This window comes from Exophiala spinifera (assembly GCF_000836115.1).
Source record: "Exophiala spinifera strain CBS 89968 unplaced genomic scaffold supercont1.3, whole genome shotgun sequence".
Lineage (NCBI taxonomy): Eukaryota > Fungi > Ascomycota > Eurotiomycetes > Chaetothyriales > Herpotrichiellaceae > Exophiala > Exophiala spinifera.
The window spans coordinates 508,631-527,248 of NW_015622515.1; the positions used below are offsets into that span (position 1 = coordinate 508,631).

The following is an 18,618-nucleotide window of genomic DNA, read 5'->3' on the forward strand; positions in this document are numbered from 1 at the left end:
CTCAGTAGGTGAAGGGGTACCTAGTACTGTAGGAGGCCGTTGTACACAGTACTTGTAACCCGCACTACTTGCTCTCCACTACCTGTAAGTTCGCATGCGATGCTTGCTGCGAGCCTTGGCGGGCCTAAGTTACCATGCGCCGCTTTATCACCCAGACCGCGTACACTGTCGAGATGTCTTCATGCTCCCTCTATACACAGATAAATGTCCTGAAAAGCCTTATTGACGCCGAATTAGAATGGATATATCTAGCAGCTACTGCTAGCACGCAAAATGCAAGTACTTTGCTCTTACCTGGTGTGGCTAAGAAAGATATGCTTTTTCCGAAAGGGATAGGCGAATGCGTGTAAAGGTAAGACATGGTTTACCTGAACCTCTGGATTCTAGAAGCCTTCCCATGTCTCTTCTTCAGGAAGAGCCAAAACAAGAGCCAATCCCCATCAGAAGAAGACGAGGGTGTTTCACGGAGCAATCATATTATAACCATTGATACAGCAAGGTCAATCACATAGCCACCGCTTCTTGTCAATTCAATATGTCACATCTATCCCTTCGGTCGCCCTGGTCACTTTGAGGATGAGTCTGGCGACGTCAAGCACGGCGAGGTAAACCCAGAAAGCCTCAGTACCTTGGGGGTATTAACGGTAGAGGTGTCCTTTGGCAATGTGGCATGGGATCCCGGGTTCCAGAAGTAGACCACGTCTATACCGCATCATGAAGGTCACTGCTATTGACATGATCCATCAATTGCTTAGGTTCTTGTGCCTTTGGCATGTGCGCCGATATTCATCTGTGTCGCACTTAATGCTGAAACCAAAGTACCGGACAAACGCCACCTGAGGCTTTGAAGCCTAGTTGCACGGCAGACGAACATACAGAGATACTCAATCTGGTTAGTAATGCGTTTTGAAGCGGCACAAAGGAAGAGAGCGCACCACGTTGGTGAATCCAAGGCGTAGAATCGGATTGGGTGTTCAGAATAGAGCGACAACTGAAGTCCCTCTGGCAGCCTTACAGGGCTTGGCAACACGTGGTTTCACGTGTTTGAGGGTCGGGTCAAGTTTTCTTCCGTCGACCTCCCTGCATGTTGAACTCGACATCCCTCAATAGTAATCTTTTCTTTGACTTATTCATTCTCTTTCGATCGCTGCGTTCTTTACTGCTCACATTGTGTCTTGAAGGGTTTATCATTGTCAACCATTAGCCGCTACGACAACCCGGGGGAATGGTAGTAATCTATGGCAGGGTTCTCACACGCTCCACTCTCAGATCTGTTGGACCTTGCACAGCATCACTGAAACGAGGAGCGTCTTTAAGGTCAATCCCAGCATCATGTCGTCTGTCAACCTTATCGCACGCTTCCCAGGCTGCGCTCCGAACGAGGAATATCGGTATCATAGCTCATATCGACGCCGGTAAAACGACCACTACGGAGCGCATGCTCTACTACAGTGGACACACCCGACGCATTGGTGATGTTGATGAGGGGTCGACGGTCACAGATTTCTTGCCAGCTGAGCGAGCTAGAGGCATCACTATCCAGTCTGCGGCCATCACATTCGAATGGCCTCCGAGGGGTGATCAACAAGCTGCCCAACTCGCCAAAGACTTTGATATAGGAACAGACACGCAGCCACGATGTCAGTATCCTCACAACATCAACTTGATAGACACTCCAGGCCACGCAGACTTTACCTTCGAAGTTCGACGATCGCTGAGAATTCTGGATGGTGCAATTTGTATCCTCGATGGAGTCGCGGGAGTCGAAGCACAAACGGAGCAGGTGTGGGCCCAGGCAGCAGAATGGAAGATTCCGCGGATAGCCTACATCAACAAGCTTGATCGAGATGGTGCTGCATTTGGTAGAACCGTGCGTGAGATCGGCTCGCGACTCAAGGGGTGGCCTGCTGTGTGTCAAATACCGTGGTTTGAAGGCGGAAAAGGTCAATTTACAGGCGTTGGCGATGTGATCAACCTAGAGGGACTATTGTACACACCAGGAGATGACGGAAAGAGTGTTCGACGGATTCCACTATCACAGATGGAACAAGAATGCCCAGATTTGGCCACGGAGCTGCATCGTGCAAGAGTTGCTCTAGTTGAACTTCTAAGTGAACATGACGATCAGCTCGTAGAGGCTTTCTTTGAGGCGGAAGAGGATCATCTCAATGTCACACCTGCTCAGCTGCTCCAAAGTCTTCGAAGGTCTCTCCTTGCCGAAGATTGCAGCATCATTCCTGTCTTTGCAGGCGCAAGCTTTCGAAATATTGGGGTTCAACCACTATTGGATGCAATCAACAACCTGTTGCCCAGCCCGGCAGAGCGACCAGATCCTGAGATCAGTCTCGGATCCCGCTCTGGTGGCCTTTCACAGTTAATGAGGGGCGAACTATCGCTTCGTAACGACGACACGAACAAGGGAAAGAAGAAAGGAACCGTGCCAGGGGTACCTTCCATTGAGAACACGCTGCAGGGATGTGCATTAGCTTTCAAGGTTGTCAACGATCCACGCAAAGGCGTTCTTGTTTATATACGAGTGTACTCCGGCTCGATCGATCGCAATTCCTTGCTGTATAATACGAACTTACAGAACTCCGAGCGAGCGTCGACGCTGTTACGCATGTATGCATCAGAGTCTGTACCTGTACAGTCATTGAAGGCTGGCGAAATCGGCGTCATTGCAGGGTCAAAATTTGCACGAACGGGCGATACTCTGGTTTCGTACGCCGGCAACAAAGCCACACCCCCAGAACCCTTAAACAAGCTACAGCTTCGACCTATCAAAGTACCACCACCGGTATTCTTTGCATCGATAGAGCCGAACAGTTTGCGAGAAGAAAAGGACATGCATGAAAAGCTTGCTCTGCTTTTGCGAGAAGACCCCAGCCTGCAGATTACCCAGGATGAAGATACTGGTCAGACCCAGATCAGTGGAATGGGAGAACTGCACCTTGAAATTGCCCAAGACAGACTCGTGAACGACCTCAAGGCTCGGGCTAACATGGGGAAGATTGCCATTGGTTACCGGGAATCATTGCCCCAGGCTTCGAAGCCAATCACTAAATCCTTGGACGGTGATCGTGCAGCCACAAAGGGGAGAGCAGGATGCACAGCGATTGTAGAGCCAATCTCGGACGCTGATGAGCCTTGCAAAGGTAATGAAGACGACGTCTTTAGTTACGAACAAGACGGAAATCTCATCGTTATTGAGACGCCCACGCTGGACAGAAAGGGCCGGCCGATCAGCTCCGACAATGTACCACTACCACCACATCTCAACCTTACTGAGATGCAGGCAGCATACGTCAATGGCGCACTGGCTGCTCTGAGTAGAGGACCCTCATACTCCTACCCGATGCGCAACACCAAAGTTACGTTGAGGCTCATTCCCGCAGAACATACTTTTGGCTCCGAGACGACGTACTCTTCACTGACCTCTGCAGCTCGACTTGCCACCATAGCCGCCTTCAAAGACGCGACAAAATCCAGTCCAAGTTCGCTGATGGAACCCGTGATGAATGTCGACATCAGTGTTGATGAAGCCAGTCTGGGCAATGTCATCCAAGACATCTCGTCAAGTCGCGGTGGTCAGATTGTGTCCCTGGGAGATCATGAGGAGGAGAACGCCAGTAGTGAAGGACCTCAGAGAATCGATGTCAACAAGATTTACGCTCCCAAAGACCCATTTGAGTCTGGATCATCGTTGTCGGGCGAACAACACGATCATGTTAACATCCAGAGGACCGTAAAAGCGAAGGTGCCCCTGAAAGAAATGGTCGGGTACTTGAAGCACCTCAGAAGCATGACTGGCGGTCGCGGGACTTTTGTCATGAGTGTAGACCGCTTCGAGAGGATTACCGGTCCTCGAGAACGAGCACTGATCGCAGAGTTGCGCGGAGGAGACCTATGAAAAGGGGTTTGCTTCACATGGCTGAGTAGTTGATGAGGACCTTTCAGGGGTTTCGGGTGGAGCAGGGAGCCCAAGTGGCCCGCGCCTCCCAAGGCTTGTATATTTATTTGGTTATCATATACAGTAGATTTGACATGTAACAACAGACCATCTCCAACGCAACTTCTTCTCTACCGGATTATCTCTCTGAACGCTATAGTCTACACACGCACGATCTCAATTAAGCATGCTGTGCTGACAACACATGCGACCCTTGGCTGAGTAAACTGAACGAACAAAATCTCCTGCACCTTGGATCCACCCCTCATTTTGCCAACTCCCTCGACTACTCGACAAAACACACAAAATGGCCTCCAAGGCGATGTGGGAGGTCGACCCGGAGACCAGAGCCAAGGTACTGATATACAGCCTTGTACTCTAGGGAGCTCACATGCTGACAAGATGCAGCTCGCTCAGATAAGTAAAAAAGAGGGTGCAGCAAACGATAAGTGCTGCGACTGCGGCGCCCCTTCACCGCAATGGGTGAGCTTCGAGTTACCCCTGGCCCGTCTTTGTGCGCAACCGCGATCTCTAACTATACGTACAGGCCTCTCCCAAATTCTCCACCTTCATTTGCCTGCAATGCGCCGGTACACACCGCGGATTGGGGGTGCACGTGTCCTTCGTCCGGTCCGTGTCGATGGACGCCTTCAAGCAAGGCGAAATCCTACGCATGCAATACGGCGGGAACAAAGCGTGGCAGGACTTTTTCACCAAGAACTCACCCATCCCGTTTGACGAATGCACCATCAAAGAGCGCTACGACTCCGAAATCGGCGAGGAGTGGAAAGAGCGGCTGAGCGCGCAGGTAGAGGAGAGGGAGTTCGATAAAGCGGCTTTCCTCAAAGAGCGACAGGCCATCAAGGAGAGGCAAGCAGCCCGGTCAGCCACGCCTGCGGCGGCCGGCGCTAGAAATAGCAGTGCAAATGGCCAGGGCGGACGGACATCCTCTCCTGCGCCAGGACGAGGGCCCGGCATATCAGCTGAGCAAAAAGCACAAAACGAGGCCTACTTTGCGAAGATGGGCGAGGCCAATGCCTCGAGACCAGACACCCTCCCACCCAGCCAGGGTGGGAAATATGGCGGTTTCGGCAGTGGCCCGGTCGAGACGCAGTCATCGAGCGGTGGCATACCCAGTGCCGATGACTTCTCGAAAGACCCAGTGGCTGCGTTGACAAAGGGCTTTGGCTGGTTCTCGGCAGCTGTGGGAAAGCAGGCCAAAATCGTGAATGACTCGTATATCCAGCCGACGGCTAAGAATGTACGTATCTCGCCCCAACCTCATCCCCCGTTCACTTGTTGTTTTGTAGGTTTCGGCAAAGGCGACACAAAGTACTGACATGGTGATGGATAGCTTGCATCTTCAGACCTTGCTGCACAAGCACGCACCGCGGCCCTGGCTGCTGGAAAGAACATCCAGACCGGCGCCAAAGGTGCGGCCGAGTCATTCAACAAGTTCGTCGAGGGCCAGGACGAAAAGGCCAGCGCTGCGGCAAGACGGGTGGAACCTGAACGCAAGGATTTCTGGGACAGTTTTGGCATGGGCGCGAGTGGCGCACCGAAGCCCGCCAGCAGTATCGGCACGAGTGCGATGAAAAAGACTCCCGGTGCGTCGCAGAAGTCCAAAGATGACGGTTGGGGGGATGACTGGTAGACAATGACAATGACAATGACAATGATGATGACGTCCCTCCAATCGCTATGTTATACGCAGTCATGATGGACCGATTCTCAACAACTGCAACACCCAGATCGTCCTATAGGAACCGACGCCCCCCGTGGGACTGGGGTTGACATTTTTCCGCCAAACCAACGAGATGTCATTTTCTACACGGCCGACTCTGGGTCTGATGCTGATACCGATGGAGACGAACGTGGGCGGTGGTGTTTACCTGGGGGCCAGACACGCTGTTATCAGCCAAGGGGCCGTTGGTCGTTGGACGGTGACCACCCTTTATCTACAACAACGCGTGCGGCCTGCCTGTTGGACTGTACGGCAACCATTGCCAACACGAATGCCGATGCAAATGGAAAGGCCAAAGTCAGCGCCCAGAGTCAGCGTCAACTCCCAGTTCGATTGCTTCGAATACTACTGGGAGTATCTACCGATGTAAGTGACAGGTACGGCGGGTGTGGTGTTCATCGTGCTCTGCGCGAACAGGGGAGGATGGAGCTTGGAAAACACACGATGGAATCCATGGATGTCATGAAGTGTCACACGGCTGCCTCGGTCCTTTTGAGGGCGTCAAATAGGGTGACACTTTCACAAAGAACAATCCCTCCGCATACTCGGTGCAACGAACCAATATATGATTTCATTGTCAGCGACTAAATTCTGCTTTTCAAGAATCTGTGACTCTGGTATCGCGCTTTTGTCTTGCTATATATTACATACACCTATGACGACCGTAACGATTTTTGGTTATTGTTAATCTTTTTTTCTCGTTTCCAGCTTCCAAAGATGTCATCTGAGCTGATCTGATCTGATCTGATCTGGTCCGATAGGTCATGTAGTTCTCCCTCCGTAATCGTACAGCTGTGTTCTGTCGTCGTCGTCTTGCTTTTCTGATGGGACTAAGGGTCTCAGGAAAATCAGCGTCTGACATTGTCCTTACCTCCCGCTGCCGCCACGCCACGAATCACCTCCTCGTCCACGATACCCTCCCCTTCCACGCGTGCCCGTAAGCCTGTCTTGTCCGCGCTTGCCGAAGCCGAACTCGGGCCCTTTGTCCGCCCACTCCTCGCGATCCTTGAACCGCTCGAACGAGTACCGCTTCATGCCCTCGTCGCCACTCCGGCCCATCTCGCCGTGGCTGAGGCGCAGGTCTCGGAACATGTCCTGTCTCTCGCGCGCCACGGCCTCGGGGACAGGCTTGAAGTACAGCTTCGGCTTTGCCGTCGTAGAGTCGAACAGCTCGTCTAGGGCTTTGAACCCGCGGCCACTTGTGTCCTGTCTCTTCGGTCCCGTCGGTGGCTGCTGCGGTCCCCTCGGGCGGTCACGGTCGCGGTAATCGTCTCGCGGACCGCTTCTCGGAACCAGCCCGGCTCGGTCAGGGTGAACCTCACCTCCGGCTGGTCTGTCGATGGACATTCTCGAGCTCAATCGTGGCTCTAATGGCGGTCGTTGCTGCTGAGGCTTTGTCGTATCGACTTCTTGGAAAATCGCCTCAACGCCGTTCTGACCCTCTTCGTAGACGACTTCGTAGCGTCGTCCACCTGCCCGACCTCCGCCGAAACCGCCCCCTGTCTCCCGTTCGATCCAGTCCTGAACTTTGTCGTCCGGTATATAGTCCACGAAAAGCGGTTCGCGCATGTTCTCGTCTGGGAAGCGTGTGCCGTGCATAGCTGTGCGGACGCGTGACGCTGAGGACACGGAAGAGAACGAGACGAATGCGTGAGTACGGATGCTGTCCAGGTAGAATACTTTGATAGGATCAATGTCGTCTGACGGATCGCGCGATTTGGCAAGGGTGAGGATGTGGTTGCGAAGTGAGGGGATGTGAAGCGGTCGTTTGAGGTTGCGGATGTATATTGACGAGGTTGCTGGATGGATGGCGGGAGGGACTTCGTGTTCTTCGGAGGGACTTTGCGAAGGCATTCTTTCTGCAGCTGAAGCAGCTTGGTGATTGATGGTTTTAGTGATGGCGTCAGCGCTCTCGTTTCGGATGTCTTTGGCTGCTTCAGTTGCTGCTTTCATCTCCTGTAGCGCAGCGACCTCCCCGGCCTTCTCATCTTCTCCTTCAGAGCTAAGCCTGGCCTTTTTCCGTGCCAGCTCTTGGGCTGTTGGAACAGGTGTAGCGCTTCGCTTCCTTCTGCGCGTCTGGTCTTCAACAAAGTCGCCAGGTGGTAGGGGAGTGCTTCTGTCCGAATGCGACTGAACCAATGGTAGTCGGTTCGAGGAGTCTTCGGCTATAGCCACCTTCTCAGCGGCAGCGCTGGGTCTTTCTTGCTCCGTAGCTTCCACCTCCCCTTGGGGTTGTTGAGGCTCTAGGGTGGACAATTCGTCCTTGACAGTTTCCGATTGTGAGGTTGCTGGAGCGTTAGCCATTTCCTCTTCATTTTCACCCCCGCCATCCTCTTTCTGTGGCTCAGCCGGTTCGCTATCCTCGATTTGACCTTCTACAGGAGTCTCGTTCTCTTGTTCTCGTGTCTCAGTTTTGGCAGTTTCGGGCGAAGCGTCCTCTATACCCTCCGTCCCCGGTTTTCCATGCGACGCGTCTGTATCGCCATTGGCATCGGGAATTCCCACCGCATCTTTGTCGCCGTGAGGCTGGGGAGGGGTTCTGGTCGTAGTTGCATCATCCTTGACTTGCTCGTCGGTGTTGGCGATATTTGAAGGTTCATGACTGTCTCCCTCGGGGGCTGCCTCGACAGGTTCTTCTTCGCCACCAGGCTCTACCTCCTCTTTTGGAATGTCATGTCCTGCTTCATATTCTTCAAGTTTGTCGACATAATGCTGTTTGAGTTTGAGACCAGTAAGAGGGATGCCGCGGCTCTTACACTCCTCCTTGAGGTCTACAACTTTCAACTTGTTCCAGTCCGTCATATTGTCGCATGGGCGCGTTAACGCAGGCGCAGAAAACGAGCGACCGTAGATTATCCCCTACAGGACAGGGTCGATATGAGGGACGCGGGCATAGTGTTGGTTAGACAAAGCACTCGTGGTTGGGCATTTTTCGGACAGCCAACGCGCGCAATGCGACTTGACGCCATATAGTCGTGCCTCACGCCCGATCGGGAAACAGGATCATGCCGCCCTTGCTCCAGCCAGGCTCGCGCGAGCATCACTAGCCCGCCTGGCTGATCACCCTCGATGCAACCGGTTGGAGGGGCGAAATCCTGGTACTCGTACGACACTAACGTATTAACGGACGGTGGGTAGATGGTGCTAGCCTACTTGTATTTTATGTACCTAATCTGTCTTGCTGACCGGGGTTGTGCTAAGGGACCCTGCGGGCAGGTTATAACGCCGCAAAGCAGCGTGGGTTTCTGGCCGAGGCGTTGGGAGGGTGATATCCGATTGTGGCTTCACTCATCTCTCCATATCCACGCTCGACGCGTACATTTATGAACCTTATGTCTTCTTATTACCAAAGTCAAGTTGCGGTGACTTGTACACAAATACTAATATAATGTCCGCTCTAAGGAGTGATCTCACCAAGTGTTACGGACAGACGCTCCGAGCTGATAAGATAGAAACGCATAGCCGGAGAAGCTACTCGTCAAGAGAATTCACATCAATACCACTTAGTGTGGTGAGAACGCGAATAAGTTTGAGATCCTTCTTCTTCGGCTATCACTGACGGCGAAGCGACTGCGTGGACTCCGGCAAGAACCGTCTGACTCCTGTGTTCATCCTTCCACGGCTCAAGAGAAGCATGGCTCTCGGAACCCAAAGAAAATGTGTTGTCAAGGGCAGGATGGGCAATTGTCAGCTGGTCTCTCCGATCGTTACGGTCGAACCACTTTTAACTTAGAGCGCTGTCGAAGGATCGGCTATTCGTTGAGCTTTCATGAGGAGATCTTTCCAGATCTGCTGTCCGAGGCTATCCTTTCGAACCCCGGATATCAGGTTGGTCTGGGCTTGTCTGAAGCAGTTTGAAGAAATCACCAAGCTCCTCAGTGTCCAGGCCTATCACTGCCAGCTCGAGATTGTGGAAAGTGTCGTTCTGTGGGGGCCGTCCATCCGCGTTTCGTTAGTTCTCCTGCAGCCCCCTCGGCTCAGAGCCTCGATGAACGGGATGGCCCGCGCCGCCCCGACCCGCCCCCGGCACCCAGGTCACCTTTATCTGTTTACCCCCCTAACTTCATTCTACACGAGCGCCTGTATGGAGGATTGCAAAACAGGTTTCCTCCAAACACCACTTCAAGATTCTTTCGGCCTAGAGTGGAACACGACTCGCCGGAGGTAGATAAGTCTCCAATGCCAGCGGAAGGATTAACAGCCATGACCTGGGCTAAGATACCCCGGTCGTCCTGACAGATCTGAGCCTTTCTCGGCGCATGCCCAGGCGGAACTGTGCCATGCCAAAAGGGGTATGTACAGGTAACTACCATCTAATCAAGCAGTTGTTTCGATCGAAACTTGGGCGACAAGAACTTCTCAAACGACCTTGCTGCATCCCTCCCATAGTTCATCACAGCGCAAAAGATGCCAACCTCGTAGCCACTATCTCACCACTACGGTGTCGCCAGCCACGCATTCCCGTGAGCTTCCGATCGGGCCAGTCGCAGCCGCAGCCTTCGGCGTCCCGTTTCGCAACAGCCCCGCCATCACCTCGACCTCGACTTCACCATCGTCACTGCTATCGACATGTCATCCGTTGTTCCCGTGTAGCGCTCTCATCAAAACCATGTCTTTGAAATCTGCCAAGAAATGGCGATCGAATTTCTTCGCACGTCGTGGCCCAGGTATTCCTACGCCATCCGTAGGTATGTTGCACGTCGGCATAAGCCCGCGTCGCCAGCCTTCTCGAAATACAACCATGTCCAGTCTACTAACAGCGAGACATATAAGACTGCACAAAATTGCCTTCCAGCAACCTGATCGAACCACAAATCCTTCCAAACCGTCCTGTCAGTGATGTCCTATGGACCTCGAGTGGCCCAGAGCCTCACCAGCCTATCAACGCATCCACCGTGCAAGAGACCTTGAACCACTCTTCCAGCAATCCGACACAGGCGGATACTCCACCCCTCATCGTACCCGAAGAACCTCAGCTAACGACGAAACCTACGGGGCAAACCCCAGGTCTTTCCGCATCCCAAAGACTATGGAATGCCGCTTATGACAGCCTCGAGGAGGACGACGACACTGCCGCTCTCGTCACTTCTTACGTGAAGATTCTCACAGGAGTTCTCGCCGAAGGGGACACTGGTGTCTCCACTTCGGGCGCTGACGTGAGTATTGAACTACATGAGCCGACCAAGCGACAAGCACACATGAGGATGCTGGTCGATGCTGGTCGGAACAAAGTTGCCACATCATCTAAGATTACAAAGAGAGTCGGCGACGTCATCGAATACATTCAAAAGGCGAAGGGAATGGTCGACATAGCGATCCAAAACACTCCACAGGCTGCGCTTCCGTGGGCTGGTGTTTGTATTGGATTGCAGGTGAACAGGCATCTTCCTACTTTGGTTTCTAGTCCATATCGACTAATGTCACCTAGATCCTCTCGAATCCACCCATGGCGACAAAGTCCCAACTTATTGGCATCGCCCACGTGGTTTCAAGGATGAACTGGTATTGCGCGCTGAGTGAGGACCTTTTGGATAAGGACCACATCGTAACCAGAAACCGGTCTCTCGAAGCAGTCCTGGAGCAGTTGGAGAAGACGGTCCTCGAGCTATACAAGGCTCTCCTCCTGTATCAGATGAAAAGCGTATGCTCCTACTACCGGAACCAGGGCGTCGTCTTTCTCCGCGGACTTATATCTGTGGACGACTGGGATGGGGATCTCAAGAATGTCAGGGACGCAGAAGCCATCGTCCAGAACGATTCAGCTCAATATATCCGAGAACAGACAAAGACTTCCTTAGGGAAGCTTGTTGAACTTGCTGAACGAATGGAGACACAGCTCAGGGACATTCATCAAGACCTCCGAGATTTCATCGATCTGCAAAAAGAGATGCGTATGGATGACAAGAGTACAGAATGCCTCCGGAGCCTGCGAGTTGTCGATCCGCAGGATGACATAAAGAGGATTGAAGGGGAGAAGGACGAATTGTTCGACGAAGCTTACCGGTGGATCTTTCTCAGGAAAGAGTATACAGCATTCACCAATTGGGACGAACCTGATTCACCTCGACTGCTCTGGATTAAAGGCCTCCCTGGCACCGGAAAGACGATGCTTTTGATGGGTATCATCCGCGAGCTCGAAAGCCAGCTTTCGTTACTAACCCCCAGCCTGGCATACTTTTTCTGTCAGGGAACAGGGGATCAGAGCTTGGCCAAGGCAACGGCAGCCTTGAGGTCTCTCATGTGGCTGCTGCTTCTCCAGCAACCACAGCTCCTCTCACATTTACTGTCGAGATACGAGAAAGCAGGTCCTCCTTTTTTCAGCGACCGGAATGTATTCCATGCTCTCTCTAGTGTTTTTAGGAGCATGCTGAAGGATCCCCTATTGTCTCCAACATATCTCATCGTGGATGCACTTGATGAGTTCAATGAGGGAATGACAGAATTTATCGACCTCATTTCTACTTCTCTCACCCTCTCGAACAAAGTGAGGTGGCTTGTCTCCAGTCGTCCAGACGTCAAGCTTAAGAATCCAGACACTTCACGGTCCTTAGTCGAGCTGGACCCTAGTGTTCTGGAAGACCCGGTCAATAAGTATATCGATCATAAGCTCTCCACCCTTCGTGGAAACGACCGTTACGACGAAGACACCCTGGCCAATGTTTCAAATATACTTCGCCAACGAGCCATGAATACTTTTTTATGGGTTGCCCTGGTGTTTAAAGAACTTGACGCTGAAGCCGAATGTGACGTTATCGACGTTATCGGCAGTATCCCTCCTGGCTTATCAAAGCTCTATGGTCATATAATGACCAGAATCGAGAGGCAACAGAGAAAAGACCCGGAATACTGCAAAAATGCCCTAGTCGCTTCTTCACTCGCACACCGTCCACTTACCCTCGCCGAGCTTAAGGTACTCGCTGATCTGCCATCCAATGTAGACCCACAGAGGATCGTAAACAAATGCGGCTCATTTCTAACAATCACGGAGCAAACAGTGTCTCTGATACATGGATCGGCAAAAGATTATCTCGTCAGGGAATCTACGATCTTCCCTAGTGGACATGCCGACGCCCATCGTGCATTGGTGAGATCGTCGCTCGAATCCATGTCAAAGTACCTCCAAAGGGATATCTACAATTTACGGCATCCGGGTCTCTCCATTGGTGAAGTCCAGTGTCCGGATCCAGACCCGCTCGCGCCCATTCGATACGCATGTGTCTACTGGGTCGACCATATGTGTCTCAGTGAAAGCGGATCCGATAATGGCATAGATGGCCTAAGCTATGCAGAGTATTTCACGGACCAAGGACGCGTCCATCAATTCCTTCTTCAGCATCTTCTTCATTGGTTCGAAGCCCTCAGTCTTCTTGGAGAGATCGACAAAGGAATTCTAGGACTATACAGTCTAGAAGACACACTGGCCAAGTCCCCCTCCCAAAATATTCTTCATCAAAAAGACCTTGTTCATGATGCTATTCGGGTGCTTCGTCAATCCAGGACAGCAGTGGAAGAGGCACCACTTCAGGTATATTGCTCCGCTTTAATATTCTCCCCAGAGGAAAGTGTTGTTAGACAAACCTTTAAGCAGGACGTATTACGGTGGATTTCTCCAATTCCAAGTGTATCAAACAACTGGAATTTCCACCTGCAGACACTGGAGGGCCACGGAGGCTATGTCTTTTCAGTAAGGTACTCTCCCGACGGTAAGCAACTGGCCTCGCAGTCTGACGATGGGACCGTACGGCTCTGGGACACGACGACAGGAAAGTGCCTATATACGCTCGAGGGCCACAATCCAGTAGTGTTCTCGCCTAACGGGCAGCATCTGGTCTCAGACACTTGGGATGGTCCCCTACAACTCGTGGAGGCGACTACCGGAGAGTGCTTACAGATACTCAAGAATCATAAACGCGGAGCCTGTTCAGTGGCATTCTCTCCCGACGGGCGGCAACTGGCCTTGGTTTCTAACGACTACAGAGTGTGGCTCTGGGACATGACGACGGAGAAGTACCTATATACACTCGACGGCTGCAATTCAGTGGCGTTCTCGCCTAATGGACAGCAGCTCGCGTCGGACACTTATGGTCACACCATACGACTCTGGGATGCGACAACAAGGGAGTGCCTGCGGACGCTTAAGAGCCGATGCATGGTTAGCTTACTAATATTCTCTCCTGATGGGCAGCGACTAATCTCAGGCTCATTTCACTCTGTGCAGCTCTGGAACATAACGACGGGAGAGTGCTTAGAGACGCTCCTTGGAGAAAGAGCTGAAGTTAATGCACTGGCATTCTCCCCCGACGGGCAGCAACTGGCCTCGATCTCGTATGAAGGCACTGTACACCTCTGGGACGCGATGACGGGCAAGTATCTTAAGAGCATTGAGGGCCATGGAGGTATACATCTGTCAGTGGCGTTCTCCCCTAATAAACAGCAACTAGTGTCTGGCTCTGGGGATGGCATTTTACGGCTTTGGGATGTAACGAAGGCAGAGTGTCTACTGGCGCTTGAGGGACACAGAGACCCGGTTGATTCCGTCGCATTCTCTCCCGATGGACAGCGGCTAGCTTCCGGCTCCAGAGACTGCACTATTCGACTCTGGAACGCGACCACCCAGAAACAGACACTTGAGGGTTACGGAGACTCGATCTCATCATTAGCGTTCTCTCCCGATGGGATGCGACTGGCCTCAGGCTCTGCTGATGGCACTGTACGACTCCGGGACGCGACGACGGGGGAGTGCTCACATACCCTCAAGGGCCATACGACATTAGTTTATTCAGTGGCGTTCTCTTCCGACGGGGGGGTACTGGACTCGAGGTCTGGGCGCGCCAGCGTAAGGATCTGGGACACGACGAACGGGGAGCTCTTGCTGATGCCGGACAGCCCATGGGAGATTATAGAGGTGGAGATGTTGACCAATCTCGATCACGATGGCTCGAATCTCTTATCGCGCGATTCTCCTCAATGGGGAAGATATGGCATGAGAGACAAGAATGCATGGGTTACTCTAGATGGTCGCAAAGCTCTATGGCTTCCGCCAGATTATCGACCGACGGAACTCGCGATTAGAGATGATCGTGTTGGGATAGGGTGTAAGTCAGGTCTGGTTTTCATTCTCAATTTTGTGCGCAAATCCTTTGTCCTATAGCATCAACCGGATCAAGAGCCTTGCACATCAAACGAGTAAGAACTGCGCGCGAGGCTGAGCGGGATATGAGTGTCACGTGCAATCTCCAACACAAGGCTGCGGTTCCGTGAAGCATGCATCGTCTTCGCACCTTCAGACTGCGCAATCCCACCCCACCTGCCTGTATTTATTCTCGTGCGAGTACCATTGTACACACTTACCAACGACCTCCATACAATCCTTGCTTGGCCTACAGTCTGAGGGCAGCGTAGTCGTCTTATAAAGCTAGGCACATTCTCGGCTGCGAAGCGTGCCGGGAAGTGTAGCGACAAAACCTCATGGAGCACAATCCACAGCTCTGGTCCGACTTCGTAAAACGCCTGTCCTGACCACGGCCACGGTCGCGATGACCTGGCTCCCTAATACACAATTATCATGGAAGATGATCTCGCCACAAAGGCGTCCGAGACTGTTGACCGTGTAGAAAAAGAGTTGATTTCGACCTTGAAACACAAAGAGCCTGTGTATCCACGGTTGGAACAGCAACTTGCCAGGTAAGAGGTGGTATACTTACCCAAATGCCACAGCATTGACATAGATAGACTCCGTACAGCATGTCAAGATTGTATCTTTGCCAGTTTCGAGCTGGCCACCACGCGCAAGGTCGAGTCACGCTTATGGGACGCACATTCAAAGGTCAATAAGACATTCAGGGTCTTTTTGGCCAGATTCCGGGAGGGAGAGAGCAAGAAGAAGCATGTCGAGCGCCGAAAGGCCGAAAAGCTCTATCTTGATTTTATCAAATCAAGCATGCGCTTCTATCGTGGTTACGTGCAGCGGCTGGCTTCTCACTTTGCCGATATACCGGAAGTATTTGAGGTTGCTCGAAAGTTCAACCTTGATGGTGAGTGCTCGCTTTGGATTCCAAGAGGGAGCTAACAGATCTAGCCTCATCAGTTGACTCGTCTCAGCCCGTAGACTTGGCTCTCAAAAGGCAGATCATTCGCTCTTGCTACCTGACTTTGATCCAGCTGGGTGACTTGTCCCGCTACAGAGAGACAGAGCTGCAGACCAAAGAACGCAACTGGGGACCCGCCAAAGGATATTATGAGCTGGCCACCACACTTGACCCTTCTTCTGGCATGTCTTACAATCAACTGGCCGTTATCGCTCTGGCAGACCAGGATCATTTACGGGCAGTGTATTATCTTTACCGTGCCATTTCCGCTCCCAATCCTGCTCCTCAGGCCGAGGGAAACCTAAAGATTGAGTTTCGTAAGGTCAAGTCCAAATTGACACAAGGCAAGCCGTTGTCGGATGTCGCCTCCACTAGCGACGCGAACACCGATCTCTTACACCGCTTCCTCCTTTTCCATGCCCGGTGCTTCGAAGCAGGCTTCGTCGATCATGGAGATCTACAAAGCGAGATCCTCAATTTGCTCGCAAATGAACTTCAAGCCAAGCGCTCTGATAATCTGCTTCGGAAATTCTGCTTGATCAACATCGCTGCCGAAAAGTATGCGGCAGACAAGGCCATAGGTGCGTAGTATCCTCACTGCTTCAAACGTTGACTGACCAATGCGAGAAGCTGTCGGGGGCGGTGATATACCATCGGCAGCTGGGTCCTACCAAATGCTGTTCCATCTTAACATCTTGACCTTTACTCGTCTTCTCAAGATGCTATTTGAGGAGCTTCAACGACATGGACCAGTGCGGTCCGATGTCTTGAGTGTTCTATGCAAACGTCTTCTGCCTCATTTAAGGCTTTACAGCGATTGGTTCCTAACCAACGTCAACTATCTTCTTGCCAGCAGTTCCTCGCAAACTGAGTTATCAGAGTTGTGGCAGATATATGCCCAAACAATCACTCTTCTCATTCAAAGATTCGCGGTTCCTACAATTCCTGACATAGCTTACCTACTGGAGGAAGATCAAGATACCTTAGGATTTACACCTTTTCAAAAGTCCATCGGCGAGGAACGATTTCACGATTCCGCAAACGACGTTAAGCCAGTGTACTCGGAATCAACTTTTGGTGAGCGCTCAGTCGAAAATGAGATGCTCTATCGTATCAAAGGTCTTGTCAAGGACGGTTTGTTTCTCTGCCAAAGAACGGTGGGTTGGTTCCACAAACCGCGTGATCTGGGCTGACTTGGGTAGGGTCAATTTGAACCAGATTCGAATCTCACGAATGCGGTTCCTTTAGTCTTTGCTGGGAAGCAGCTGATTTACACGGGACAGGGTGATCTGCAAACCTTGTCGTCGATGGGCTCTTCGATACACATCAATAGTTCGGCGGGAAGCATCGATGTCGATAACCTTGACCGCGTCAGCAGCTCACTCAACGCCTTTTCTCAGCGTCCAGCCCACCCTGACGGTGTTTCAGAAGCTGTTCTGAAGTCGACAATGGAAAACATGGTGATCGACCTTACAGAACGGGAAGAGCCCGCTCAATTCGAGTTGCAGAGTGATCTTTCACCCCGAAGTATGAAGACGCCATATGCACAAGGTTTTCCGCGACGAAGCTCGCAGTTGTCTCATGGGCCAGATGTTATGCCAGAACAGACACATTCCTTCCGACTCTCGACCGGTTCTCTTTCTGGACTTCCGGGCCAGATTGGTGGACGGCCAATAATTCCTCCCGTTACGCATTCGCCTTTTACGCCCACCGCCGAAGAGTCTGGCTTCTCACCTCGTACAGGCATCGTGAGGCGTCCTGATTCACTGGCTTTCCCAGCTCAACTTAATAGTGCGGTTCAATTTAATGCGCAGATCAAGCATATGCAGCAACAAATTGAGATCATGTCTTCGCCCCTTGAGTCTTTCCAGCCAACCATGTCGAGTCACTATGGCACCCCGACACATTTGCCCTCGTGGAGTCGCATAGATGAAACCGATAAGCTTCCACTGTCACCTTGGCAAGATCTCGGTCAGGTGCAAAGAACAGGTCTTTCAACACGAAGTCCAGAGCCATCTCCATTTGGGGCCATTGGAGAAGCACGACCTAAGAGCAGTCGTGCGCCAACAAGCGGACAGCATGGATGAAGGTTCTTCATATTCACTGACAATGTGACCCAATCTCACAAGCGGGACTATTCTGTGAATAGAGTCAAGCGAATCGGTCCGTAAGGTTGTTGTTCAGGGATGCCAAGCTGTCGCTTGACTATGCCTTATCACCTGGGATCTAACAGCACCTATCACAAGTTGCATGGCTGCGCCCCGAGTCGCCAGATGACCTTGAGGCTAGTCGACAATGGGCTCTGAAAGTCCTTGACCATACAACACAGAAGGTCGAGCCTCGGTCTCTGCGAATTCATAGTGACGAAGACATTAAGAATGACAAAGCCGGTAGAACAGGAGATTCATTTCTGAACTTTTTGTGTCTATGTGTGGCGAACTCTTCCATACTGCGAGTTCTCAGGGTACAAAGACCCTTTCTGGCTCTATATGGTAGCGCTACTTTTTCATCATCATGTCGTGGAGGACGTGCGTGGTATCATGCCAAAAAGTGTGGTCTTGTTGAAATAGACCGTATCGTACCAAATCAAGAACGCCTTAGTGTTACAAATCAATGTGGTAGCCAGCATCTTCCTTCTCTTCTGCTCAGAGAGGGCAAAAAAGCCAGTGCTAAGTCATCACGCCTTAAAGGTTTGCTTAGGGAACGGGTATCTGCGAAATTATCAGTTCATGTTGTCCGATTTTGTTGTTGAGTAGTTTCCGAAGTCCGCGCAAGATGAGACCAACAAAAAAAAGACTCATACAAATGTAGAGACTTCCAAGTCGGATGGGCGATCA

General features: G+C 51.8%; 5 protein-coding genes across 5 annotated transcripts; 4 read left to right on the forward strand and 1 right to left on the reverse strand.

Annotated features, from left to right (window-relative positions):
- Window positions 1-1,438: 1,438 nt before the first annotated feature.
- On the forward strand, window positions 1,439-3,910 carry PV08_03922 (uncharacterized protein; the record flags this gene model as incomplete). Its single annotated transcript, XM_016378272.1, has 1 exon — window positions 1,439-3,910. The coding sequence occupies one exon, from the start codon at window positions 1,439-1,441 to the stop codon at window positions 3,908-3,910; it is 2,472 nt and encodes an 823-aa protein (XP_016236949.1).
- A 346-nt stretch (window positions 3,911-4,256) lies between these two features.
- Window positions 4,257-5,603, forward strand: PV08_03923 (uncharacterized protein; the record flags this gene model as incomplete). The annotated part of the gene is made up of 4 exons (XM_016378273.1): window positions 4,257-4,304; window positions 4,358-4,432; window positions 4,497-5,210; window positions 5,304-5,603. 4 exons carry the CDS (start codon window positions 4,257-4,259, stop codon window positions 5,601-5,603), a joined length of 1,137 nt encoding a protein of 378 aa, XP_016236950.1.
- A 957-nt stretch (window positions 5,604-6,560) lies between these two features.
- PV08_03924 (uncharacterized protein) lies at window positions 6,561-8,495 on the reverse strand (the record flags this gene model as incomplete). The annotated part of the gene is made up of 1 exon (XM_016378274.1): window positions 6,561-8,495. The coding sequence occupies one exon, from the start codon at window positions 8,493-8,495 to the stop codon at window positions 6,561-6,563; it is 1,935 nt and encodes a 644-aa protein (XP_016236951.1).
- Window positions 8,496-10,302: 1,807 nt separating this feature from the next.
- PV08_03925 (uncharacterized protein) lies at window positions 10,303-14,844 on the forward strand (the record flags this gene model as incomplete). Its single annotated transcript, XM_016378275.1, has 3 exons — window positions 10,303-10,381; window positions 10,467-11,065; window positions 11,122-14,844. 3 exons carry the CDS (start codon window positions 10,303-10,305, stop codon window positions 14,842-14,844), a joined length of 4,401 nt encoding a protein of 1,466 aa, XP_016236952.1.
- Window positions 14,845-15,258: 414 nt separating this feature from the next.
- Window positions 15,259-17,868, forward strand: PV08_03926 (uncharacterized protein; the record flags this gene model as incomplete). Its single annotated transcript, XM_016378276.1, has 5 exons — window positions 15,259-15,377; window positions 15,426-15,727; window positions 15,772-16,362; window positions 16,412-16,938; window positions 16,984-17,868. 5 exons carry the CDS (start codon window positions 15,259-15,261, stop codon window positions 17,866-17,868), a joined length of 2,424 nt encoding a protein of 807 aa, XP_016236953.1.
- Between the last annotated feature and the right edge of the window lie 750 nt (window positions 17,869-18,618).